At 38.4% G+C, this 27,474-nt stretch overlaps 2 protein-coding genes across 3 annotated transcripts in view; both read left to right on the top strand.

Annotated features, from left to right (window-relative positions):
* Nucleotides 1–10,265, top strand: part of SLC4A7 (solute carrier family 4 member 7) — a 123,870-nt gene extending 113,605 nt beyond the window's left edge. For both annotated transcript variants that reach the window (XM_060162504.1, XM_060162503.1), the window contains 3 exons: nucleotides 1,039–1,136; nucleotides 4,106–4,213; nucleotides 6,126–10,265. In XM_060162504.1, coding sequence (XP_060018487.1) covers nucleotides 1,039–1,136; nucleotides 4,106–4,213; nucleotides 6,126–6,207 — 288 coding nt within the window. In that variant the 3' untranslated portion in view covers nucleotides 6,208–10,265. The remainder of the gene's footprint in view (nucleotides 1–1,038; nucleotides 1,137–4,105; nucleotides 4,214–6,125) is intronic.
* Nucleotides 10,266–13,821: 3,556 nt separating this feature from the next.
* NEK10 (NIMA related kinase 10) overlaps nucleotides 13,822–27,474 on the top strand; it is a 321,674-nt gene continuing 308,021 nt past the window's right edge. Inside the window, exons 1-2 of the mRNA XM_060164097.1 lie at nucleotides 13,822–13,944; nucleotides 16,774–16,876. The gene's annotated coding sequence lies outside the window, so the exon portion shown is untranslated. The remainder of the gene's footprint in view (nucleotides 13,945–16,773; nucleotides 16,877–27,474) is intronic.

Below are 27,474 nucleotides of genomic sequence, written 5' to 3' on the forward strand. Positions count from 1 at the left end.
TTGCTTATTCCTGTATCAGGGAGAATAAGGTTATTTGCATATCACAAAACAAAAGTAAAACTGGCTTAAACACAAGAGCTTATTTTCTCCTATAAAAGGAATCTTGAAAGTAAGTGATCTGGTGTGATGGCTCCACAAAGTTATCAGGAACTCTGCTGCTTTTCTCCCAGCTCGGCATAGACTTTTCATCCTCAGAATCCCCTGATGGGTCAGAAGGGCTGCTGAGTTTGAGCTATCATGTCAGCATCAGAGACAGCAGGAGGTAGACCGTGGATATCTCCACCCTGCCCTCCAGAAATGGCATCCAGGAATTTCCACTGGCACCACACTGAGTTGCAAGGAGTGCTGGGAAATTTAGTTTAGGTTTTATTTTTTTATCTTTTATTATTTTTGTTAAAACTGGGTGCATCGCCACCCCCAAGTAGTGGGATTTCTATCAGTAAGACAGAGGAGAGAATGCTCTTTCTGTCTTTCCTGTACTGACCACCCCTCCCCATTATAATTGTGTCATGATTTTGGCTGTTTCATAGCTAAGGTGTTCTCAACCTGGGGTGACTTTCTGATGGTCAAAAAGGGGCTGCTACTGGCATCTAGTGGCCTGCTGAACATCCTGCATACACAGGACTGCCTCCCAGACAATTGTTTGGCTCTAAATGTCAGTATTGCTGAGATTGAGAAACCCTGCCTTATCCAAGTGAGGTTTTGCTTATATTATAATGAGAGTTATGAGGTTTCACAAAATTTTATCGCTCATTGTATGCCTGTGTCATAGTTGATAATAAAATTTATGTAGCTAAATTGATATTTAAACAGTATCAGTGACTAACTTACAGAGGTGAAAGTTACAACCTCTTAAAATTAATCTTTACAAGTGGTTTTCAGCTTGTGCTACAAGTATGTGTTCATGGTAAAATTTTCAGTCATGGCAGATTAAATAATGTCAGTTTGGTTTTCTGATTCTTTAAGATATTAATATATTAATTGGTCCTCCTGGAAATATTCTGGGAAAAGTAATCTCTTCATGTATGTGCTTTAAAGGAAGCTGAGAGAATGCTTCAAGCTGGTGAAGATACTGTGCATCTTCCATTTGAAGGGGGAAGCCTCTTGCAGATTCCAGTTAAGGCGCTAAAATACAGGTGAGATGCAGCTTCATCCTTTAAAATGTGCTTCATTTACATGTCAGATGCATGAATAAGCCATGCAATGTTTCTTTAAAGTCGTGTTACCTGTTTTTTAAAAGATGACAAACACTGCATCTGACATGTGGGCTAAAGGAGGGCTTCTTGTAGGTGGAAAAGAAAGTCACTGGCTCATCCCCCTTCTCACTTGTAGGAAGGAGTGAAGGAGACCTTGGCATCCATGCCAAGCAGAGATTGTCTTGTCGTTCATCACTCCTTCTGTTTCAGTGAAGTTTAAAATCAGTCTTAGAATATTCCCATTCTCTCAGTAGTACAGCTTTTTTTTTTCTGCCTTTCATTATGACTGGGGTTGGTGTATGCTGGAAAATAAACATTTTTAATCCATTTTTTGATAACCTGTGACAATGTGACTATGTTTAGAAACCCTAGAACTCTCCTGCGGTTTCCAAAGGTGTGATTTGAGCATTGGCAGTGACGGGTCATACTAGGGAAAAATTAAGTTTCATATATAGTTTATCATGTATGATTTTGGCGATTTATATTTGAATCTAAGAACTAAGTACAGAGGTTGGGAGATGTAAGCTTTTTTGTAGATTAAAAACCTCTATTATTTATGTACACCTGATTCTTCTACACATTTATTCTATTTATGTCTGGCCATTTATAGAAGAAAAGTCAGTTTTAGAATATATATAGGTTCCTTCCTTGACCAGTTAATGGAAAATGTTTGTTGATATTTAATTATCTTGCTTCAACCTTTTTTCATTTTTAACTTATGTTTATAGTTTTTATAAGGGCGCATTTGGACTTGTACATGTTGATTAGTTTTGATAAATGAATTCACAAGTAATTTTTCTCTTTTGTCATTGGTATTAACTTGTATCATTGGTATTATTCTTTGTCACCTTTCATGATTTTCCCTCAAATTTGTATATACCTAAAATTAAATGCCAGGTATAGACATTTTGATATATCCAAATAGAGTGCTCTGCTTCTCTAGATTCTGTAAATGTTTGTTAAATGAATTAATGTATTGACTTTGTTGCTAAAAAGTGTATAGGAACTGCCGTGATAGTTACTGGTGACTCACCAGTTTGCTGAGATTGTTTGCCACTTAATTTCTGCAGGTCCTGCATTATCTCTTTCTCACTGTGATTACACATGGATCTTGACAAATTTAAATGGAGTCCATGCTTACACTGTCAAATATTTAACAAAAAGAATGAGTATATGTATATTTACTTTTGTCTTTTAAATGATGACGTGAACCATGATTAATGTCATTTGGATTAAAACTTGAACATCCAGAATGCCAGGAACTGACTGACCTGTTTATTTGCCAGAATTTTAAATCTTAAGTAGCTTTGAATTACTTGCCATGAAAATGGAGTGAGATAACATGAAAGCATCTGGAAACCATTATGTCCTATAAAATATGAAAATAATTTATTTAATGTAGACAAAATTTTTCCCATCTAGTTTTATTTTGGGGAAAAACAAAATGTATACTTTCTTCAAAAAAGGTCTCAATTTCTACTAACGGGAAAGTTCTTAGAGAAGATCATTTAGAAGCTAGAAAGTGCTTCAAGAACTTCTCTCTTCAGTTATTTGAAGTTGGCAACTGAGCAAAAAAAACGTTTTCTTGGGGTAGACAGGATTTCAAGTTGGATGGCTCTGCCATGGTGAATTTGGGTGTCCAAATTTGTGCACTTTTAAAAACTTCACTTAGTGAAGCAGCCATTCCTAGAGAGTCTCCAGTGGCCGCTTCACTCTTTACTGCAGTCTTACATCATAAACGACGTGAGATTTAAAGTGTGAACAGGTGACTGCTCTTTAGTCATTTATAACCTGGCTGCCAGCACATTGTTAATTTAACATCTCATTTGACATTTGTATTTGTCGCTTGTTTGCATGAAATGTTTTCCTTTTGGTGAAGAAAAAGGACTAGCAAATATATTCCTGTTAACTTCCTAGTACTTTCATGTCCAAACTGACAACCTTGAGCCCAAAATTATTATGGATATCTTCATTATTGGATTTGGGGTCTTGAGGTAATTTTTGCAATATTTCACAGAGACATGGAATGGTTACATTTGTTTCTTATAATGAAAGGACTATTTGGATTTTGATAAATTTTATATAGTAACACCTTCATACTAAAAATATTACTGATATGGTAATACCAGCTAAAAGCAGTACTTATAAACCTTTTTTGTGTGTTATCTGTTGAAGTATTTTAATTTCTAATTTTAAAGTGTCCCATTTCCCAGAATTCTTTTTAATGATTTTTAAAAGCTATGAAAAAGGGCTTCCCTGGTGGCGCAGTGGTTGAGAGTCCACCTGCCGATGCAGGGGACACAGGTTCGTGCCCCGGTCCAAGAAGATCCCACATGCCGCGGAGCGGCTGGACCCGTGAGCCATGGCCACTGAGCCTGCGTGTCCGGAGCCTGTGCTCCACAACTGGAGAGGCCACAACAGTGAGAGGCCCACGTACCACAAAAAATAAATAAATAAAAGCTATGAAAAAAATTTTTTTAAATCCTAATTGTAATTTTTCTTTACATACTTTGGATAGTTGTTTGCTGCAATTGAAATTTGTGCAGATTATAAAAGTTTTCTAACTGACTTGAGGCTGTATCACTTTTTATATTTATAAGCACATTAATATATTCCTTTATGTTATTTCAATAGTATACTTATAGCCAAGATAATCACCTTTGGGCATCATTGCCAATTTAATTAGTCTCATTGCTAGTTTTGATTATAAAGAAAGATGCAATTCCCCTTTAGACCTTTATAATAGAACTCCAAAATACTGCTATCTTGCTAGATCTTGGTTTAAGTGCATGACAAGGAATTTTCTCAATTTTAAGTTGATGAAAGCAAATATGATATAGATAATAGGAATGACTATTAATGCTTTTGCAAGTACTGAATACTAACCAGAAAGTGTATTTGTTCTTCAGTGTTGATCCCTCAGTTGTTAACATATCAGATGAAATGGCCAAAACTGCACAGTGGAAGGCACTGTCCATGAATACTGAGAATGCCAAAGTAACCAGATCTAACACGAGGTAGCTGTAATGATTTATGCATTTTCTAACTATAGCCAACTTTCAGTTTACTTATGGATAGCTATTCAGGAAAACCATTGTCTTAACTTAACAAAACCAACCTTTTTTTCTTCCTCTTATTCTTCCTTCTTCCTTTCATCTATCCATCATTTCATGTATACTGGAAGCAGATATAGGTGCTGATTGTTCTGTTATTTTTTAAATTTATAGTTGCCTATTTCAAAAAAGAATTGTTTTGTAATAAAAATGAATATATACATAAGGAATAAATATATAAAAGATCAGAAGCCATATAAAGAAAGATAATTACTAGGGATTGAATACTAAAATAGAATACTACCTCAATCATGCTTTCTGATGGTCCAAAAGAAAAAGGCTTTCTTTTGTTTTGCTTTGTTTCAGCCTACTATTTCTTCTGGCGAGGTAAACATTTTCCTAGAAGATATTTGTAAGAAATTTAATCCATGGGAGTAAAGGCCATTCAGTTTTATAATGGACCATGTATTACACAACTGTTTCATAACCCCTTGCTTATATTTCTTGTTATGTAATAACCCTTTTTTCTTTCTTTCCCACTCACTTCAAGACCTAAACCTCACGAATTCTGGCTTGATAATCATTAGTACGTTGATCCCTTAGGTCTCTGGAGAAATTAGGTATTATCCTGTAGAGTACTCAGTCATTCATAGTCAACAAATTTTTTTTTTTGGTGTTCACTTTGTGCCAGATGCTGTGTTGGGTGTCAGTATATTCTGCTTGGGTGTCAAAAATTAAAACTTTTCCAGGCAAGCAATCACATAGCTATTTCTGCTTCGTTATTGTCTTTCTGGCAACTGTCTTGATAATGATTGATTAAGTTTTTCTCCCAAGATATCTTTCCCTACCTGCTTTTAGAACCTTGCTCCTACTTAATCTCAGTTATCAACTCTTTTGGCTTTTCTCTCATCATTTCTTGAGTTTTAATTCTCTAATGTAGACTGTTTACTTCACTTCTATCTTTGATCTCAAAAGTTTTTAAGTTAAACTTTTTGTCATTTTGGATTATTTCATGCAGCCAGAATTTCACTAGATACTCTTTTTACTCTTAGTAACTTTTCGCACCTTGTCAGCACCCCTGGCCCAGAATGTTAGTATAGTTAGGATAAATAGAAAGACCTTAGAGTAGTAGTATTTTGTCTTTTATACTTCTGCCTTTCATTCAGGTTGCCCCTCAATTCAAAATCACATGGGAAGAAAGGGAATGTTTTGTTACATTGTTGAACAGAAAAATGTTTGGGTTATCTTCCTTCAGTTTTGTCTGGAGAAGGCAGCAAACCATAGCGTGTTTCTATCTTTTGCAAAATTTTCAAAGCCCAGATATTCATGTTACAATTAAATCAAATCAGTTAATCAGTTAAATCCATATACATGGAATCATTGTATTTGATATTAACTTGAAAATGTAGAATTGTATTTTGATCTTGTATTTATGAACCAAATTTGGGGAGATAAGATTTGTTACATTTTGCAGGAAATTATTTGATGCTTATTTATATTGACAAAGATTAATTTTTAATGAATTTGTCAGTAAAATAAAAGTCAAATGCTACAACTGTTCATATATAAAGTAAAACTATTGTCAAGCACAGTCATCTTACACTGACCAATTTTAAGGAGCTCCTCTTCAGTTGTAAGAAAAATGTGAAATTTAGTGGCAAAAATATCTTTAAAAAACTAAGACTTTTTAATATTTGCCTTTCCAGTTAAGTTTACTGATATGAAAAGAAAGCAGTAAGATAGAAATAGCAAGTTGTATGTTTATGGTATTAATAGTTGTCTCAAAAGGCTCTTATGGATATTTACTGTTGGCCATGTTTGAATGTAATATTTAGCCATTTCAAAATTATTTATTCTCATTCTTTGTTTTAAATAGCCCTGAAAAACCTGTAAGTGTGAAAATAAGTTTTGAAGATGAACCAACAAAGAAATACATGGATGCTGAAACTTCATTATAGAATTGAACCAAGAGGAATTATTTATAGATATATATACATATATATGTATGTATATATAATATTTCATGTCACTATATATAACAATATTGTATGTCATGCCATTTATGCATGACTATGGGGTTTTTTGAAGTAGTGTCTGAAGTTTGTTAGGAGCACCATGGAGACTGTGTATATAATGAAATGGTCTCTTAGAAGTGAGGTACATGATTCTTACTAGTCAAATATTTATTTTTCTGTTGGAAAATTTTTTTCTGTTCTGCAATAGAAAAATGTGGGGAAATGCATTCAATCTACTTTTCTTTAAATCTGTTTGTTCATCATTGGCAGTCCATACCAACCTTCAGTGATACGTATTTAAATTTTTTCATTGAGTTGCTAGAAATGTTCCCATATTACTTCCTTTCTGCTAATGCTTTGTGGGAAGAACAGGGCGTCTCTGCCAGTGCTGGGGCACAGATGGGGCCGTATCCTGGCTGCTGTGTGTGTGTTGCATTACATGCATGTCCATCATGTTTCACAGGTGATGGGAACTTTTTCACTATAAAGTTAGAACAGTGGAAACTTTCTAGATAAGAACTATAATTTTGACCTTTATGTTTTTGAAATTTATTTTAAACTTTAAAACCTCCGCATCTAGGTCTCCATTCTAATAAACAAGTATAATTGCAGGTGATTTTATAATTTAACTCCCATACCACTCATTAGTTTTTGAATTTTAAAAGCTATAAAATACCAATTTATGATAGTTAAATTTTGTTGCCTTTGTAGAAATTTTTTTCTGAATCCTAGTAGTCTATTAGAGCCCCAAATGCCCACTCTTCTCTGCCTTTGCTGTCCTTTACTTAAAATGTGGTTTAGTTTGTATCAGGTTCAAGTTCTTGATTATTTTTCTATTATAAGTAGTATGATTAAATAATCAGGAGTCAGAATTCTCTTAAGTGGGTTTAAGATCAGTATTACTTTATTACGAATTACCTTTCATTTTCCGTTTACGTTGTTCTTTCTGTTGTATAGGTAATATTTAATAGATTTCATTTTAAAATATTTTATTTATTTTAATTGATATGATGCTTAAATATTATATAAACATTTGAAAAGGTAACATATAGAGTAAATTGTTAATATAAATAGTTGGTGCTCACTTGCATTTATGGTTTATTATCTGAGAGCAGTTGATAGATTTTACATCTTTGATATAAAGCACTGCCATATTTGTATTTTAAAAGAAATTTAGACCTATTATGTATAGCTCAGATTGATGACATTCTTCCTAGTTTGTGTTTGTATGTTTTATTTAGATTTTGCTTTTCTAAGCTGTCTTTTTAACTTCTAGCAAATCTTTTTAGTCATCTTTTATATACTTTTACCTCCATATGAAATAAATAAATGTTGTTCTTGTTAAGCCTGTAGGACTGGATGAATGGGGTTGTGAAACTGATTTGGCAAGAGGATGATTTCTAAAAACCAAATGAGTATTGAGAAGCCACTGAAATATCGAAAATAATAACATGAATGTTAGGATGAAAATTTTAATGGAATTCCGATGCTTCCTTTAATCATTTTTAATTAAAGTACAAAAGTAAGAAGAATTGATCTTATAGATCATGAGCAATGCCAAAAGCTGATATTTTAGCAATTCTAGCAATCCATTCTAAACTACTTAACTAATAAAATTTCCACATCTAAGACCATGTGATCCAATTCTAGTTAAAATAATGGATTCAACTTCTGCCTCATATAGGAGGTTGGAAATGTAGCTGATTTTCTTTAGAAAATGTAGCTGGCACCATTTGGTACTGCCTAAAGAAGAGAGACGCTGTCAGCACTTGATGAGAGAGTATTACCCACGGTGCTTGTTACTGTTTATGAGCTTCCATTGAAGTGATTCCTTTTTATTCATAGCAGCAGAATCATTTCCAAAGACCCCAGTATTTGCTGCTATGATTTTGTATCTCCCCGATGAACCTGAACAAGAGGATTTCCTTACACCATTCCCTAGTGTCTGGATGTCACAGGGTTAACAAATGTGCTTTTTTACGGGAAATAATTTTAAAATTTGAACTGAAATCTACCTGGGATCATAGTGTTTATGTGATTTTATTTATGAATACTGGTTGTCCAGTGCCAGAAAAACCATGACGTGCAAAATGCTTTGCACTCAGTGTTTTTACTATGTTTCTAATTGTTAGTAGTTTCTACTTTCTTTTGACTACTTGACTTACAAAATGATCTGATTGACTACTTCATTGAAAAGCAAAGGTAACTCATGTTTAATAGCTTGTTTATGTGGTTATGATATTTTTCCACTATTTTTGAAAAATAACAATCATGGATAGCATTCTTTGAAAAACAGTGAAAAATGTAATTTACTACATATATTGCTTTTTAAATGTTGCCTTAAACAGGTATAGATGAGCAGTAGTAATTGCTATGTACTGATTTACCTCAAGGTGAAAAAGAATTAAACCTGTGCATATTCCATTTATAAAATAAATTCATATAAACAGCCCTGCACTTTTTCAGATGCCTTGGTTTCCAGGATGGAGCTCAGTGCTACTGAGTACCCTGGCCGCAGGGCCACCTCAGGATATTCTTTCCTCCACCTATTTTATTTATTTATAGACATCTGTTTACAAGGACTGTAATACATCCTCATGTTGACCATCTGAAATTCACTTTCACTTGAATGCTATTTCACTCTAAAATTGCCGCTTTTGAGAAGACAATGAACTAAAAACTTCCTTATGATAAAAGGATGATGCTATATATTCTCTAATGATATTAGATATACGAAGTGAGGCACACGATCTTTCTAATGGGTGTTGTATATGTGAGTATGCTTGTGTGAATGATGTTGTCAATCATAAATCTCTCAAGTTGTTTAAAAAAGCTGTGGCATATCATTGTTCATATTTGCCAAGCATATAAAATGTGTAGGACAGAATTTTTTATGTGCTAACGCATGTATTTATAAAGCAGATTTCTTTACCACTCAAAATTACTTTCGTTTTCTCCATCTAAAAAAAAGTTTCTTCCATATACCTAAAGTTTATGTATATATATAATAGCTTTATAACTTTTACCTTTTGCAAAAGCAGGTTCAAAATTCTGTAAAAAGGAAAATGGTTTCCGAAACAGAGGTATGACACCAGAGCTTGCTGTTTTTAAAGGACTGTATCATGTATATAAGTTCTGTAAATGTGCTCAACAGTGTAACATGTGAATCCTGTTTTAAAGTGCTCAGATTTCGGATGTGTAAGCCATTAATATAACATTGTAATTCAAAAACGTTTAAATTAAATAATTTAATGTTTTAAATTTATTTATGTAGATCACATCATTGTTATCATATGCAGTAGAACTATGTGAACTGTCTTGGTTTAGTCCAACAATTATTTTTTTAGAAAGTAAACTTAAAGAGTTTAAGGACATCCAAAATTTAAAATAGTGTTCATACTTCAAAATTTGGCAATTTTAATGTAAAGTTGGTTCTTTTCTAACTTTTCAAAAAGTAATTTGAGTGTCGATAATAGGAAAACATAGTTGGAAATGGAATTGTCTAAAGATCATTTTTAAAAATTTAATTAGCATATATTGACTTCTACATTTGTCTTAGAGTACTTGTTAACAGTTGTTTTTTTAATCAGAATTTTGTGCGTTGATGATTCTTGTGTTGTGGCTTTTCTTTTGTTACTTTCATATTAAGAGCTTTTTTTTTTGTAGGGGGGTTCTCTTCCAATGTTTACTACATTTAAATAAATAGAAATTGAATTTTATTGTTCATTTATACAGTATTTGATAGCTTGGTATAATAACAGTACAGTTCTAATTTTTATGACTTTTATAATTATACAATGATAATATTTTCTTTTATAATAAAATCCAAAGTAAACATTTAAAATGTAGAAGTGATATTTTTCATCTATATGAAGTACAAGTATCTACCAAGTCTATAATGTGAATAATCCTGCCTTTCAAGTCTGTTTCATAATATTAGAAGAAAACTATTTTTGGAGATGTTATTGAAGTTGAAAGATCAATAAAAGTCTACTGAATCAGTTGTTGAATATTGTCTTTATTTTGATATTAGAAGAGCTGCATGTCTTTCTCATGAGAACCTGATAGGGGATGGAGAAAAATAAGTGATTTTTATTTCCTGCCTCCTAATTTTCCTAAGCAGAAGACAGAAAAGAGGAAACAGTGAGAAAAGAAGACGAAACAAAATAGTGTGTGTTTCACAATGATTTTTTGATAGTTAAGAAATACTGAAATTAAAGCCCTTTAAGATAGGCTGATCCATTATTTTCCCTATTTTAAAACACATCTGTTTAGAATAGAATTTTGCAATGGGATATGTAATAAACACACATCACATTACATGATATGTAATGAGCATGTTAATACTGAACTTTCATAGACTCAAGGCTTTTTTGTTTTTAATGGCTAATTTCATTATGAAATTTTTTTAGTAATAGCTAATGACAGGCCTTGGTTTGTTTTCCATTAGGCACGTATGTAACAATTTCCTCCTGTGTTTTCTGCACTGTAAAGTTTCTGATATCCCACAATGAATTTGTCAATTTACTATTCCCATCAACAGAACTTTGAGATTTTTGTGGGGGTTGGGGGCGGGGAGAAGAAGGGAAATAGGGAGTTTCTCACTAGTTTTTGTTTGATCTTGCTGCTTAAGGTATATCTGATCTCTCCAGTATCAGTTCAGTGACCTTTATCTCACTACCTCTATGCTTTTAATGAAAACATTCCTATTGTTTGGAAAACCTTCCTTTCTGTTTCTCTTCTATTCTTGCAAAGCTCAATTTAAGTTCTGCATTTTCTACAAATTGTGCTCTGCCTTGTGCTGTGTTCTGTAAGATCATTCTCCTGCCTCCACACAAGAGTGTGTCTGGGGCTTCCCTGGTGGCACAGTGGTTGAGAGTCCGCCTGCCGATGCAGGGGACACGGGTTTGTGCCCCGGTCCTGGAAGATCCCACATGCCGCGAAGCGGCTGGGCCCGTGAGCCATGGCCGCTGAGCCTGCGCGTCTGGAGCCTATGCTCCACAACGGGAGAGGCCACAACCGTGAGAGGCCTGCGTACCGCAAAAAAAAAAAAATGCCCTCTTTTTGTTTGTTTTTTTGTCCTAGACCAGTGATCTAGGAGTATTTTAGAAATTTGGTGAATTATTTTTTTTTCTTGTTGATTCTGAATATTTATTTTAATACCTATTTAAGTTAATTTTATTCGTTCCTTATAGTTACGTTACACTCTTTTACTTCCGAAGTATGTAATTTACATTATCTGTGGATTCACCTCAGGATAGTAAAAAGGGTATTCAAAAATACCAGAAGGGGATGTTAGGTCTTACAGATTTGGACCCTACCACATCAGCCATGAGCTTGATGCAGGCGTGACCCCTCTGGGGTCGTGTATATTTCTCACAGAGTACAGTGTGGGCCCTGGGTGGGTGTGGTGCTCCTCTCCTGGAGAGCCCGGTGTGTCCCATGCTTCATAATCATCTCTGCAATTTTCAGTTACATTCAGGGAAGGCCAAAACATTGGTTTAAGATTTTATTTTATTTTTATTTTATTTCATTTTTTACATCTTTATTGGAGTATAATTGCTTTACAATGGTGTGTTAGTTTCTGCTTTATAACAAAGTGAATCAGTTATACATATACATATGTTCCCATATCTCTTCCCTTTTGCGTCTCCCTCCCTCCCACACTCCCTATCCCACCCCTCCAGGCCGTCACAAAGCACCGAGCTGATCTCCCTGTGCTAGGCGGCTGCTTCCCACTAGCTATATGTACCTTACGTTTGGTAGTGTATATATGTCCATGAAGAACCTAGGGGTAAGACAGGAATAAAGACACAGACCTACTAGAGAATGGACTTGAGGATATGGGGAGGGGGAAGGGTAAGCTGTGACAAAGCAAGATTTTATTTTAAGAGAGGAGAAGAAAGGTGGGAAGCACATTCAATATTCTGATGAAGAAAAGTTCAGAGGAGTAATTTTGTCTCCTGCATAATGTTTAAAATGTCTGTAGAGAATACTTTTTCTACTCAGCATCAGTCTGCCTTCCCCCTCAACTTTTTGTGTTTTGATTGGTAACATTATTTCTACTGGTTTTATGTTTTCTGAAGTATAATTAGTTCTGCTCCATTCACCTGATTTTGACTTTCATCTCACCTTTCTGTATTTCCAAAATGGTACCTTACTGTTTTCGTTTTAAATATGTATTTTCAAGTACTCAGACCTAAGTGTTGTTATTCCATTAGGCCTACTTTTCATTATTATTCAAAGCAGAGAAACATCACGGAAGCATTCACTGTATTCATTTTAAATCAGGTTTTGGGAGATTGAATCACCACACTAATTGACATTCCTGTGGGCACTTGGAGCAACATTAAGATGGGATTGAGTAGGTCCTAGATTAAATTGTCCGGGGGACAGACAGCATGGTGGTTAAGACTGGGCTCTGGATTGAAATTCTAGGTTCTCCCCTGCCTCCATCACTTACCAGCTCTGCCCTGTTGGGCCTCCATGTTACAACTCTAAACTAGGATGAAAAATAACCAGATGGGGGCTTCCTTGGTGGCGCAGTGGATAAGACTCTGCCTGCCAATGCAGGGGACACGGGTTTAAGCCCTGGTCCAGGAAGATCCCACCTGCTGCAGAGCAACCAAGCCCGCGAGCCACAACGACTGAGCCTGTGTGCCTCAACTACTGAAACCCTCACGCCCAGAGCCCGTGCTCTGCAACAAGAGAAGCCACCACAATGAGAAGCCCGTGCACTGCAACGAAGAGTAGCCCCCGCTCGCTGCAACTAGAGAAAGCCCGGATACAGCAACGAAGACCCAACGCAGCCAAAAATAAATAAATAAAAAATAAGCAAATGATGTGAAGAGTAGGTGAAATAACGAGGAAAGAGTTTGGAACAGTCCCTGGCACAAAATAAACGCTCAATATTTTTCATTTTTTGAAGCTTCACAATGTAAAGAGTATTTTTTTAAAAAAAAGCTTTAATAAAATTTTTTCAATAAAAAGAAGCTTCAGACTTTCACAAAAGGTGAAGAGCCTTGCCCAGTGCCACAAAACGAACTAGTGACAGGTGTCCCACACAGCTCACTCGTACTTTCACGCCAGAGTCGCTGAAACTGTCTCCACGTTACACGAAAGCTATTCAGCAGGTACCGTTGATCTTTTTCAAACTAAGTATCTGCTTTGGAAGATAACTGATTTTTAGTCCATAACAATTCTTGAAATTAAACACCCCAAAATGAAGCTGCTTTCTCTCCTACCCATTTTATTTCAAACGCTGAAGGTTGGCACACCGAGTCCAGAAAAACCGACAGCGTTTAGGAAACCCTGGGTGGCAGGCAGCCCGAGGTCGGGGTGAGGAGGCTACCGCCGCCAACAGGCCCTCAAGCCCCACCCGACAGCGCGCGCTGCGGCCCGGCCCTGCGCGTCTCCGGTTGCTACGGCAACCCGAGGCCGGCGTCCCCGTCGCCACGGCGTTCGGCGGGCCACAGCATGGCTACCTCTGATTGGCTGGGGCGCCCTGCCGGTGGAAGAAGAGGTGTCGGCATTGGCTGAGGACGCTCCGGTTTCATGGCCGGAAGGAGGATTGGATTGATGCACCAACGGTGCTGCTGGCAGCAGTGCCCCCGAGGTGGAGGGGACCAGGCGCGGGCTAGAGGAGAGGAGGACGGGCCCCCGATCCAGAGCAGCGTGACAGTAAGTAGCAGGGACGATGAGAAGGGCGATTTCGAGCTTGGCCTGAAGGAGGGGCCCTCCCTTGGGCGCGGTGAGTGGGGCCGGAGCGGGCGTTCCTCTGCCGGCGCGCGGTTTCAGGCAGGGTCTCCAGGGAGATGTCCGCAGGTGCTTGTGGAGCAGCCCGAGGCCTCGGAGTGAGCTCCCCTCGGCAGGAGGCAGGGCAGAGAGTGCGGGCTGTCGGGCGTGCGGGAGTCACTGTGAGCCTGTCTCATAGCAGACGGGTTGGTGTTAGCGAATGGATGGTGGGAAAGTGCCATCAACCATGCGTGATGGTCCTTTCAGTTCCATAAAGACTTATTCTGGTTACAGGAAGCCTGAGTGTGTCTCTTCCAATCTGCTCCTACACTCCGGAGGCTCCTTCATAAAACCCTTTATGGGCGTCGCTTCTCTGCCTTCCCCTTATGTTATGATGCTGCTCTGACAGTCCCTCTGCTTCTCTGCTCAACGTGAGTGAGCCTGTTCAGTTCCAGGCCTTCAGGTGCCTTCAGGCACCACATGTCAGCTGATTACTTGAAAACCTCCACCTCCAGCCTAGGCTGCTCCACTAAGCACCAGACCCCAAAACCCAACCGCGAGTTAACTCCACACGTGCACAACCCTAAACACCATCTTCCCCATTCCCACAGAGTGCTTCGCCCTTGGATTCCCTGTCTTGGGCACCAAGATACAAAAACCACATCTGGACAATATCTTTGACACTTACTGCCACTTCTGCATTTCTACCGGTTATCAAGGCTATACCTTCTTAATAGCTGTCAAATCAACTCCCACATTACTAAATCCCTTCTCACTACATTAGAATTTCCACCAGTTTCTTGGTTAAATTCAACACCCATCCACCTTTCCTGATGGCAGTTTGGCCCTATCTAATCCATTTTTCTGTCTATTGTTAGACTGATCTTTCCAAAAAACATATAAGGGTATTTCACTTCCTGCCAAGACTCCTTGTCATCCTCATCCACACTTCTTAGTTAGGCCGTCCATCAGCAGTTCCATCTTTGTTCCCAGAACATGCCACATTCTCTCCTGTGTGTGCTGATGTCCCCTGTTGCTCACACTGCCTTCAATGGACTCCACTTTTGCACCTTCCCCAACCCTGCTCTCACTCCCCAGTCATTCTCTGAATGTTGCCTAATTGCTTTTCTGCTTCCTCCTCTAGACTCTCTGAGCGCAGAGGCCAGATTTGTCTTCCTCACCATTTGTTGTGTCTATCATAGCACCCTGCAAGTAGCAGGGGCTCAACAAATACTGGTTAAATGAATGATTCTCTAAAACAAGAAGTTACTGTTTTTCATAGCATCCAGTAAAGCTTTCACTTATAAAAGATGAATGTTGAACTTCCAGGTTTTACTTTAATTTCAAGATCCTTGGTTTGGAAACTATTTCAATTCACAGTCTGTATTTCATGCCATAATCATTTTAATGGTAGCTGTTGTTATATGGCATAAGTTTAACATGGGAAAGAGAGAGAGTACAGTGCAGTTTGCAAGAGATAGGCTTTGAGTCAGACATGCATGGGTTTGAATCCTGGCTCCAACATTTTAGCTCTGTGGCCACTTATCTGTGGCTTCGTTATCTGTAGAATGGGCTAATAATAACCCCCACCTCATAGGATTATATTAAAGACTAAATGTGTATAACCCATATCAAGTGCACAGTGCCTTATACTTAATAAATTTTCGCATGTCTAAAAACTAGAAACATTCACATGGATGTTTGTAGCAGCTTAATTCACAATTGCCAATACCTGCAAATAACCAAGATGTCCTTCAGTGGGTGAATGGATAAATTAGCTGTGGTACATCCAGACAATGGAATTGCTGAAAAGAAGTTAACTATCAAGCCATGAAAAGACATGGGGGAAAGTTAAGTGCATATTACTAAGAAAAGAAGCCAGTTTGAAAAGGCTATATACTGTATGATTCCAACTACATGACATTCTGGAAAGAGTAAAACTTTGGAGACAGTGAAAAGATCAGTGGTTGTCAGAGGTTAGCTGAGGGTGGGGGAGATATGAATAGGCAGAGCACAAGGATTTTTAGGACAGTGAAAATACTCTGTGTGACACTATAATGATGGATACATGTCATTATATGTTTGTCTAAACCTACAGAATGTACAACACCAAGAGTGAACCCTAAGGTAACCTATGGACATTGAGTGATTATGATGTGTCAATGTAGGTTCATTCTTTTATTTATTTATTTATTTATTTATGGCTGTGTTGGGTCGTCGTTTCTGTGCGAGGGCTTTCTATAGTTGTGGCGAGCAGGGGCCACTCTTCATCACGGTGCACAGGCCTCTCACTGTCACGGCCTCTCTTGTTGCGGAGCACAGGTTCCAGGCGCGTAGGCTCAGTAGTTGTGGCTCGCGGGCTTAGTTGCTCCGCAGCATGTGGGATCTTCCCAGACCAGGGCTCGAACCCGTGTCCCCTGCATTGGCAGGCAGATTCTCAACCACTGCGCCACCAAGGAAGTCCCTGTAGGTTCATTCTTGGTAATAAATGTACCATTCTGGTAAGGAGGGAGGCTCTGCAGGTGTAGGGGTAGGGGGTATATGGGAAATCTCTGTACCTTCCTCTCAAATTTGTTGTAAACTTAAAACTGCCCTAAAAAATAGTCTTAAAAAAGAAGTAAAAGAAACACTGAAAGTTGGAATTGTGAAATTTCCATGGTCAGCTCACAAAAGGTAAAAATCAATCTTTTAATTCAGTCAAGTACAATTTCTAGGACATCATCCTCCTACCCAGTCACACTATACTACTTGATCACAAACTTTGTTCTGATACAGGTAAGAGACTCATTCAGTGACAACTTATTGACCATCTGATGGATCCAGGGCGCTCTGCCAGATAAAGGCAAGGCAAAAGAAAGTGTAACCAGTAAAGTCTCAAGTAAGTGAAAGAAGGGCCTGGAATGTCACTAGGCCTGTCTCAGCCGGTCAGACTTTGAGGTCAGAGTCAGAGTGGGCTGAGTGGAGCCCTTGGAGAGGTGGAGAGGAGGTAGAAGTTTACTGGGCGTCCAGAAGGGAGCATAACCAAGTCCCTGTGCCCTCAGAGCCCAGGATCCCAGGGGTGGTAGCCCAGAGTCCATAGAATTCAGACTCATGCTAGGTGCATGGGTTCAAATTCCAGCTCTGCCACTGCTGGACACAGGGCGTCTGCCAAGTTGCTTCATCTCGGCACTTCAATTTCCTTACATATACAGTGGAGTTGTTGTGAGTATTACATGAATCAGTAGAGACAAATTTCCTAGAACTATGGTAGGTACATAGGAAGTACCAGGTACATGTTAGCTGTTTCTATTATGTTTTACCTGGGGGAGAGAAATAAGTTAAGAGATAACAATAAAGAGGATGGGGGTGGGGGGATAGAAAGTGTCACCTTGGGAACAGGTTATGTGGCTTGGATTTGGAAATGAGCCTTACATTTTTGAGACTTGGTCTTCCACAGGAAAGTGAACTCTATGTGTACTCATATATCCGCCTGACATGTGTGATTAAAAAAAAACATGAAAACGAGCACTGAATAAAATAGATGGTTTTTCGTTTGGTAAAATGATTGCTCATTCATATCTAGAAGTCAAACTTCCCTTCATCTCAGCTGAAATCTGCAACAGTCATTAATAAAGGTCATGCACTCACATCCATGGGGGTGGCTCAACTCAGAGCTTATTCAGTCTTGTATTAGGAATAGTTATAGTTGACAGGGAGTCTAGCTTCACAACCCTCAAGAGTCAAAGTGACAAAATCACAATCAAATGGCACATATCTAGAAGAGAGACTAAAAAACCCTCCTACAAAAATTGAAATAAAAACAAGAGACAGAATGGATAAAGCACAGCAGCCATTGATCCTGGGCCAGCAGGAAAAAGTTACCCAGTATATAGTGTATTTTGCATAAATGACAGGGAACTTTTAATTAATTTGAGAAAAGTGTGTCTGAAGTAATATTTGGTTACTAAGTTGATAAACATTTACCTAGAAAATTCACTTAGGCAGATAGAGAGCTGGATAAAGGCCACCAATAAGTGAAAGTATAGCGTTCAATTAACAGGGAAGGCCCTGCCTGGCTTTAAATTCCTGCTCTGCCACCAGAGGTTTAAAGCTCTGTGACTTGGACAAATTACTTAACCTCTATGGGCCTCAGTTCTGTCATCTGTGAAATGGGGACAGTAAAGGTAGTTGCCTTATAGCTTTGTTAGGAGAATTATATTAGTTAACGTATGGAAGCAATTAGAATGGTGCTGGCACAGGGTAAGCCCCATGTAAACATTTGCTTTTATTATTGTTGTTACTATTGCCAGATATGAGATCTTAGCCAAGTTACTGAAGCTCAGCACCTCAGTTCCTTCATCTGTGAGTTGGAGATACAACACAACCATCTCCTAGGGTTGTTTTAGGATTAAACAAATACATGAAAGTGCTTATAATTGTAAACCCGAAATAACATCAGGTGTAACAAATTAAAATGAAGACTATTTGTGACATTAAAAATAAAACTTTTTTTTCATTTTATGTCTAGTATTTGTCATCAGTGAACCAAAGTCAGTGAATATAAGCAAATGACTTAAAATAAGCATGACTGAAGTAATAGTAATATTACCAATGATAGTATTTACAACAGCTGTCATAATAACAACTTAGCTAGCTACAGACAGTTTTTTGTTTTGTTGGTGCCACACCACGTGGCATGTGGGAATCTTAGTTCCCCAACCAGGGATTAAACCTGGGCCCTAACCACTGGACCACCAGGGAATTCCCCTGGACAGTTTTAAAAGAGTTTCACTTTATTTTATTTAGTTCCACCTACCATCTTATAATGGGGATATAATTATGTCTATTTTTTGGTAAATGAGGAAACTAATAATCAGAGAGGCCCGGGGACTTTTTGAGGTCACTCAGCAGGCATGTAGAAACCAGGTCTACTCCATCACTGCTGCTCCTTTCACCTGCATCCCAGCCGTGTAACAGGAAGACTTCACAGTCCCAAGCCTGTTAGCTCTCATCAGTGGAGACCACAGCATTCATATAATGTGTGTGTGTGTGTGTGTGTGTGTGTGTGTGTGTGTGTGTGCTACACTTGACATAAATGTGAATACTCATTCCTGTAGGAAATGTTATTGTCCTATCGTGTATACTTGAGGTAGCCCATATTTAACACAAATATCTTATTTACCTTGTGGCTTCCCTGTGTTTATAAAGAGATTTTTGTCAAACCAACATTCTGTAATAACTAGATGCTGGTCAGCTGGGGCAAATGTATCATTTGCTGATAGTTTTTTTCATAATCTTTATTCTCCATCTATAAACAATGATCCTCCAGTTATAGCTGGAGCTTCCCAATCACACTTCTCTTGGGATTTGTTTATTCATTCATTCATTCACCAATCATTTATTGAATACTTCTTTTGTTATAAACTAGCAATGCTGTGCTGGATGTTGGGGATGAGCAAACTGGCTGTCATCCACATCCCTGACTAGTTTATAGTAAGCTAGAGGAGACAGATGCATAGTTATTGAATTATTGCCTGAATCTGCCCCTTTATTAAGAGCTTCCAGGCAGGGAGGTCAGTGAAAATTTCCTTAAAGAATGAATACTTGAGTTGAGATGGATGAGCCTTCCAGGGCTTTCTGCACTAATCTGGCCCTTGAGTCTAGGAATAAAGGTCGCAGGAGTGCAGGAAAAGCAGACCTTGGGCAGGGACACACGGCCCAGGTCTGAGTGGAGCTGTTGCGGGCAGAGGCTTCATCTCACAGGGCACCTCAAATCCTCCTTACATTTGTTTTTATGCCGAGAGAAATGGGAAGCCCATGAAGGCTCAATTGGTCAGATTTGTACCATAAAAAGGGTGCTTTTGATGCTGTGTGGAGAACAGACTTCTTGTTGGGAGGAGAGAGAAACTGGAAGTTGGGAGTCCATTTAGGAAGTGGTTCCTGTAGTTCAGGTGGGCAATGATGAGGACGAGGGTGTTGGCAGTGAGGATGGAGAGAAGTGGGCAGACAGGGACTGTACTGAATAGAAAAATAGTGAGCTAATGAGTAAGGGCCTTAGGAAGAGGAAGTGTCATTTTTCCAAGGTTCATGCCCAAGGGCTCTTCTTGAGTTGAGATTATTTGAGGATCTTCTGTTCTATGAGCTGGCCGTAGCCTTGGAGGCCACCATCAACCCCAGCCCAGCTCATCTGCTCCCTGTCTCCCCAAACCACTCTCAAGATCTGGCCTCCCTCCCTTTGTGCATCCCCTGGAGTATTCTTCCCCTGCCCCGGCCATTCTCCTAGACCTGCTTCACAGCTGTCACATGTGCCTTTTCAAGGCTCTTTCTTCAGCCCACAGTGGTCTCTCTTTCCCTTAAATTCATTCAATTTATAATCTCCTTGGGAAACTAATTTTCTCTGCTTTTTGACATTTCTAGTGTTCTTATTTAATCCCTTGTATTAGGCCGAACCATAAGAAATTGTTCTTTGTTTTTAAAGGCCCAATATCAGCAGTTTCATGTTGTTTAACCTACATATTTCTCATTTCCCACACTTGCTGAGTTATGGATGGATGTTTTTGCAGCATCCAGTAGTGTCTTGTGCATAGTCAGCACACGATAAATTAAAAATGCACTTAAATGTTATTAGATGAAACAAAAGTTATTCAGTGCCACCAATTATTAGGAACATCAGTGTGTTTACCCAGTGTTCTCTTTACTCTTTGAGGGTCTAGGGGATTGGGCTGAATCCATACTCACTTATTATCATGTCTTATTTCCATGATGGCTAACTTTGGGGAGAAGGCAATTTTTTTTTACCATGTCTTATTCAGTGCAGTATCCTCAGTGCCTAGCATATATGAGGAAATCAAAGATTGTTTCTTGAAGGAATGAATAAATATTGTCACCTTTCTCTGTCTCACAGAAACAGAGAATTGAATGTAATCTTACTATGTTTGGAGGTCAATGAATAAAGAGAAATTTGGTGTGCTACTTTATTTATTTTCATTGACTGGTTAGTATAAATTCTTTCTTCATACCATCTGGACCTTTTCTCCCCTTTACAATATCACTACTTAATACATGGGTCTTAGGTTCATTCTACCCTTTGTCACGAATAGACTTGGGTAAGCAGCCACACAAGGCATGAGCACAGACTATCACAAATATTGTGCAGTGGCAGTTGAGGGGGCCCCCAGGAAATCCATTCCTATCTGCAGGCATTACCCTTTATCACAAAAGATATGAGTTAAAATGGGAATACATCTTGAAAATAGGAAAATGATAATGGTGCCTATTGTCATATATTCTAGTTAACTTTGGAACAGCACTCTCAGTCCACCTTGGGTTACTATTCACCAGAAGAAGATGAAGGCAAACTCCTAAGGGAGTGTCTAACCTGTAGTAGGTGCTCAATAAATATTCAGGGGAATGAGTGGGAGACAGTCAGAATACTCTTATCATGTTTTATTCTTTTACCCCCAAGTGCTTGTTTAACTAGAAAATAGAAGGTTGTTTAAAGAATAAAGTGTGCATAAGGAAGGTGTCAAGTCTGCTGACTCGGGAGCAAGGACATGACAGTACTTGCCTTCGGCTGATGCCACTTTTGCCAATGGCAGTTCTGTAGCAAATGCATCTTTGTTTGGCACCATACGATGGTATTAAAATACAACACCTACCTAGTTCTCATGAGTGAACCAGGATGAATGGATGTGTATTTGTAAGCACGCCAGGGTCCAGTTGCATTTAACCAATACACTTAAACACATTTTCCTTATTTCTGGTTGCTCTATGTGAATTATATCTTATTTAAAATTATATGTTATTTTAACCACTTTTTTCAAATTTTAAAGGAATTTTAAGGAAATATGTCTACATTAAAGGAATTGGAGTAATGATTTTTCATTTTGCATTTCCATCTATTTGTGGGGCTGAAAGTTCTGTAAGTTTTTAATACCTACCTGAGCACAGACAGACTGCATCTTGACATCTAACATGGAGGTTAGCTGTCATTCAGCCAAGGAAAGAAGGACTCCCTGTTGTTGGTACAAGAAGTTCTAACTTCCGTGGTAGGGTTCATGACACTTTATTTTAGTGCCTTTTCAAAAATAATAAAGCTGATGTAGCAAAGTGGTAATTAACCTTAGTCATGCCAAACTCTTACTGCTATCATGTTCTAAGTGCTGGTTTTATTTTTTTTAACCATTAGTAAAGGTAGTAAATAAAATGGAATAGTTACAAAGATGCAACCTAAGTGATTAGAAGGAAAAACATGTATCTGTGGGATATGAAGCTATTTCCCAAAATGAATCAAATGATTTTTCTGTTTTGTCTTTAGAAAAGATGAGGCCATTTAAGGATCTCTCGAATAGCTAAGGCAATTGTGGTATAAAAAGGAATTTCTGGGCAGGGAATCTGAAAACCATATCATAAATACTCGCCATGTTATTTAGTTAGTGGGTTTATATTGCACAATTTAGATTAATTACAATCAATTAATTTTACCATGGCATGGATAATCTCTCTGTCATACGTGTTTACCCTGCAATTACTGAGTGAGGTGTGTGTCTCTGGGGACTTTCTTTTATTATTAACCCAAATTTCAGGTGACATCAGGAGAATGAATTACTTTCGAGAGTTTCTTTTTTAAAATGGGTTTAAAAATTCAACAATGAGTCAGAACTGTGATTATGCCTGTACTTGACTAGGGCTGTAAACACCAAACTATTTGACAATCTGATCTGAGATAGTATTTGGGTTCCATGACTGAGAGGTACAGAGGAAAGATACTGAATGTTTCTGTCCTTAAAGTAATATGCACTTGTATTTTATATGTAATCTTTCACTTCTATACCCATTCCATTTTAAGAAAAAATACTAAATTTCACATTTTCCATTTAGAATCAAAGGAAAATCTCCATATGAATATAAGTGAATACAAGTGTTTGTGTAGCAAGTATCATAATCTCTGGCCTCATCTCATCTGTAAAATAAATGTTAGAAAATGAGTGGTTTTCTATTTTTATTTTTAGCAGTGGAACCTTGTTTTCAAATGAAACTGTACAGAGACCCCCAGAGAAATAGGACATAGTGCATTCAGCCACTCTTACCCTCCCCTGGTTGTCCTGGAATTGACAATGACTGGGTTAGTCCTTTCAGGCACTCCACGTAGGGCAGTGATTCTCAGAGGATCATCTAGGGTCACTGTGAAAACAATATTGTTATTTGAAAGGAGAACCCTCAGGTACCTAGGCCAGTGCTATTGAGGTAATCTTCAGACTAGTGTTACTGGTCCATGAGGGAGAGATACAAAATTGAGAGCAAGCACTGAGAAATGTTTATAGCAATTTGACATTGCTGTGCTATCCAAGCACATGATCAGTGATGGGCTTATTTTTCTGGATACGATATGGACTAAAAGTATTGATCCATAATAGATTGGAAAAAAAAACTTTATGGATAATTTGAGAAGCACTGTTCATGAATATTTTCTTATTTAGGACTCCAATTTTCCTCCTAAAGATTGAATAAGTTAGATCATTCCTGAGTGTGTTCAATATTATTATAGCATTACAAATACTTATCAGTTGATTTGATTTATAAGGAAGCTTTATGAAAGATCTTTGAACTAAAGGAATAATGACATTGGTTTTTAAAAATCTTTTATTCATCCATTCATTAATTTTTTTCAATAAATATTTATTGTTTGCCTACCATGTGTCTGGTGAATACAGGAGACCCAATCCTGCTTTATGGGGTCGTCAGGCAATTGCCATACTTTTTGCACAGGTTTGCAGCGTGGAGAGTACAGGCTTCCCTGGGCTCTGAGGAGGAGCACCAGACTTGGTTGGGGGCGGGGGGGTGGTGGGTGGTCAAGGGAGGTTCTAATCCCAAAATTAGTAATTGTTAAAAAGCAAATAATTCACAAACTTTGGTAAAAATACCTGAGCCACTCCTTACTGATTGTGACACAAATATTTTTTGAGTCCATACGCTGTGCTTACCCTGTGCCACTTGCTGTTCTGTGTGTGAGGATAAAGCAGACACAGTCCCTGCCCACATGGGGCTTATTATCAAGTGCATGGAGACCAGTGAATGGCTAGGAGTTCTCCTGATGTTGATGAGCCCCACAAGGAAATAAAACAGGGTAGAGTGGTGAGTGTGAGCATGTGATGGTGAATGGGTCGCAGAGTAGTTCTCAGCAAGGAGGTGACATCTGAGTTGAGGCTGAGTGACCTGAAGGAGCTGAGCTGCAGTGGGCTGAGGGTGAGGGAGACGATGGAAGAGCTCAGAGAAGTCAGGGTCAAAGCAAGAGGGAACTGCCTTCGACTCTGCTCTGTGTGCATCTGCAGCCAGGCCCTTGCAGCCCCATCACCCACGCTCATCCTTGGGGGATGTGGGCATCCACAGAGCCCCCATCCCTAAGGCCTGTTTGTGTGCCCCAGGTATTGGCTTCAAAGTTCTTTTGCTTCTAATAGCCATCTCCTGGGTCTCTTTTTGGGAGGACTGCTCAAGCTACTGGAGGCTCTTTGCCCCCAGTCGGCAGTGCCTGTGTCACAGAACCAAACTCAGGTCTCCTTGTCCACTCACAGTAAAGCCAATCTACTGACACCCAGCTGTGGCGAAGGAAAGTGCAGTCTATCGCAGGGGCCAGCAAGGAGTCCAGGCAGCTAGTGCTCAAAAAGCCTAAACTCCCCAATGTGTTTCAGCAAAACATTTTTAAAGGCCAGGTGAGGGAGGGGAGTCCCAGGGTATATGATCCACTCATGCACAATTGTCTGGTTGGTTGATGGTGAGGTTACAGGGTATTAACATTATCAATCCTTAGATGCCAATAGGTGCTTACGATCATCAACTAGTTAATTTCTTCCTTTTGATGGTGATTTTAGCATCTGTAAAACAAGTCAGGAAATGTGCATCAGATACTACTTCGGAGAGGAGCTATAGCAGAGGATGGGGGAGGGGCCTGCCCCAGGAAGGCCCCATAGGATCCTGCTCCCTTACACCTGAGGGGCTAGGACCTCCCTCAGGGCCCTTTACCAACCACTCCTTCCCTCAGGTTTGGACACTGGCTCTGAGGCAAACTCTACCTGCACGGCTCTTGCCCTCACTTGCCCTCTGAGGAACACTTCCTCAGAAAGTTGTTTGCTTCTAGGAAATGACTTAAGAGATGAACTGTCCTCCCTGCCACCCACCAGTTTTGAAGTATAGCCTTTGGTATAGTGTTATCATTTTTGTTAATTAAAGATGGGATTAAATTAAATATTTTATAGTATTCCCAAGTTCTTGAAGTTTTTTTTTTTTTGGAACAGTTTCCATTTTAACAGCCATCAAGTGGAAAGGATTTTGTTTTTTATCCTAAAGGCAATTGCCTATTTCTTCTGATTCTGGTGAATTTGTTTACTGTTCAATTAAGTGAAACATTTCCAGAGAGTTATCTATTTTCACTCTTCCAGCTCACAGAGTAGAAGCTAATCTTAAACTGATAAAACTATTAGAGGATTATTTCCTGTTCACACACTGGGTCAGTAAAATTACAGAGATTAAACAAGGGAATAAGACAGAGTGTTTAGCAGGGTTTGATTGTGGGAGATATCATCTAGCATCAGAAGCCTGTGAGCTTTTCCACACATTTTCATGTACTAATCACTGTGACTTTCACGTCCCTGTTTCTAAAATGGTCTGGAGCTATGGTCTGAGCAGAATTTGAAGCTGACAGGCCAGTGTGTCTATGTGGAATTTTCCCTCTGTTCTTCAGGGAAAAGTAAAGTTAGATTATATTTATTTTGACTGGATTTCCATTTATTTTAGAACTTTTGGGGCATTTTAATATCTATATATGAAAAGCACTTGGATCTCTTGCTTTTGAAAAATTATGTACAGATCATCCATTCTTCCTCTTTTCCTCCCTACTCCTCCCTTTGTTCCTTCCTTTTTTCTTTCTTTCTTTTAAACAGATGCTAAATCATCTCTCTATCTGAATATCTCACAAAACATAGTTTAAAGTTCCTAAGTGGGTTTTTCTTTGCTTGTAGTAGAATCCTATATCTGGGATATCCTCTTTTATCTTTAGTAGTTTTCTGTCTGAGATTGGACATAGTAAGCGTTCAATAAATATTTCTTGAAGGAATGAAGCCATGGTGCTAGGTCCTGGGCACAATCCTAAAATATTGATATTGTGCTTTTCTTGGTGTGCATCTGTGATGAGAGCCTTGCTTTTCAGCTTTTAGTTCCAGCTCAACTATTTGTCACAAGTATGACAACAATATTGGGAAAATAATTTTTAAATCCTTAGATAAAGTGTGTTCATTTCACAAAATTAAATGTCACTAGATTCTGTTGCAGTAAAATACCCATTGGCACATTCCTTTTGCCTGTAAATACCTCTGAAACACTTGGATCTTGACCATCAATTTCATAATACATTGAGGCATGGAATTATAGGACAATAATGCATGATTTTTCATGCCTGAAAAACACTCTGAAGTCAAGCAGTAGCATTGAAGCGCAACTGGAAAATTTTACATCCAGTCAAGAATTAAACCAATAGTACATTTAATTTTGTATTTGCTAGGTAATTGAAAGTATGAGTATCTTCAACTTTCTTTTTGTTTCTATTCTAAAACAATTTAGTCAGAAATTGATTAAGGAAAGGGTAAACAAATAAATTGTTTCCATTAGTGAACTCATAATAACCTTTTGAGTAGGAGTGGGAAATAGTATTAAAATTTATCCTAGGAAGGGTGACCAACCATAATGACTACAAAGCCTAATTCAGAAGAGTGAGATGCCTACTGGGTTGTGTTCCCAGGCTGGCAGCCTCACTGTCTGGATTGTTAAAAAACAAAATTCAACTGAGTACATTTTAAAGATCTTATTGGCTTTATTCAGTGAGTCATGAATGGGCAGCATTCAATCTAGCAGATAGAAAGGAGCTCTGAGGAACTGTACAAATGAAAGACTTTTAAAGGCAGAAGAGGGCAGGAACGAGGAAGTTATTCTTCATTAGGAGTTAGTCAAAAAACGGATTGGTTATTGCAAGGTTACTTTTCCTAAAGAGGATAGAGGGTTTTATCAGGCAGCTTGCCTAACTAGTGCTGATCAGGAGATTCCTGATTGGCTAGTTTAAGTTCCCATTTCTGGGAGAGACAAAACTGTAATTAAGTTAAGTTTGGTGACCCAGAGATTAGCATAAACAACTCCATTGTCTAAAACAATGCGCCCATTGTCTTATTTTTAACAGGATGTTTGAGTGAGTCCAGGGGCTGTGCAAGACTGACCCAATTCTTGCAGAAGAGGTTATGACTAGAGTTGACTCACATGGGGATTCAGCTTAAAAACTTTAGGAATTCTGGAAACCCAAGGACATTTTGTGTGTTGCCCTTGACACTGTAATGCTTATTTGCAAGTGGGTGGAGCTTTCTCTGGGATTTTTAGGGGCATGACCACGATGAGAGAGGAACTCCCTGAAGTAGCAGCGTACTCTACTGTTAAGGAAACTTGCCGAGAAAGACAAGT

Source organism: Lagenorhynchus albirostris, chromosome 10 (genome assembly GCF_949774975.1).
Source record: "Lagenorhynchus albirostris chromosome 10, mLagAlb1.1, whole genome shotgun sequence".
NCBI lineage: Eukaryota > Metazoa > Chordata > Mammalia > Artiodactyla > Delphinidae > Lagenorhynchus > Lagenorhynchus albirostris.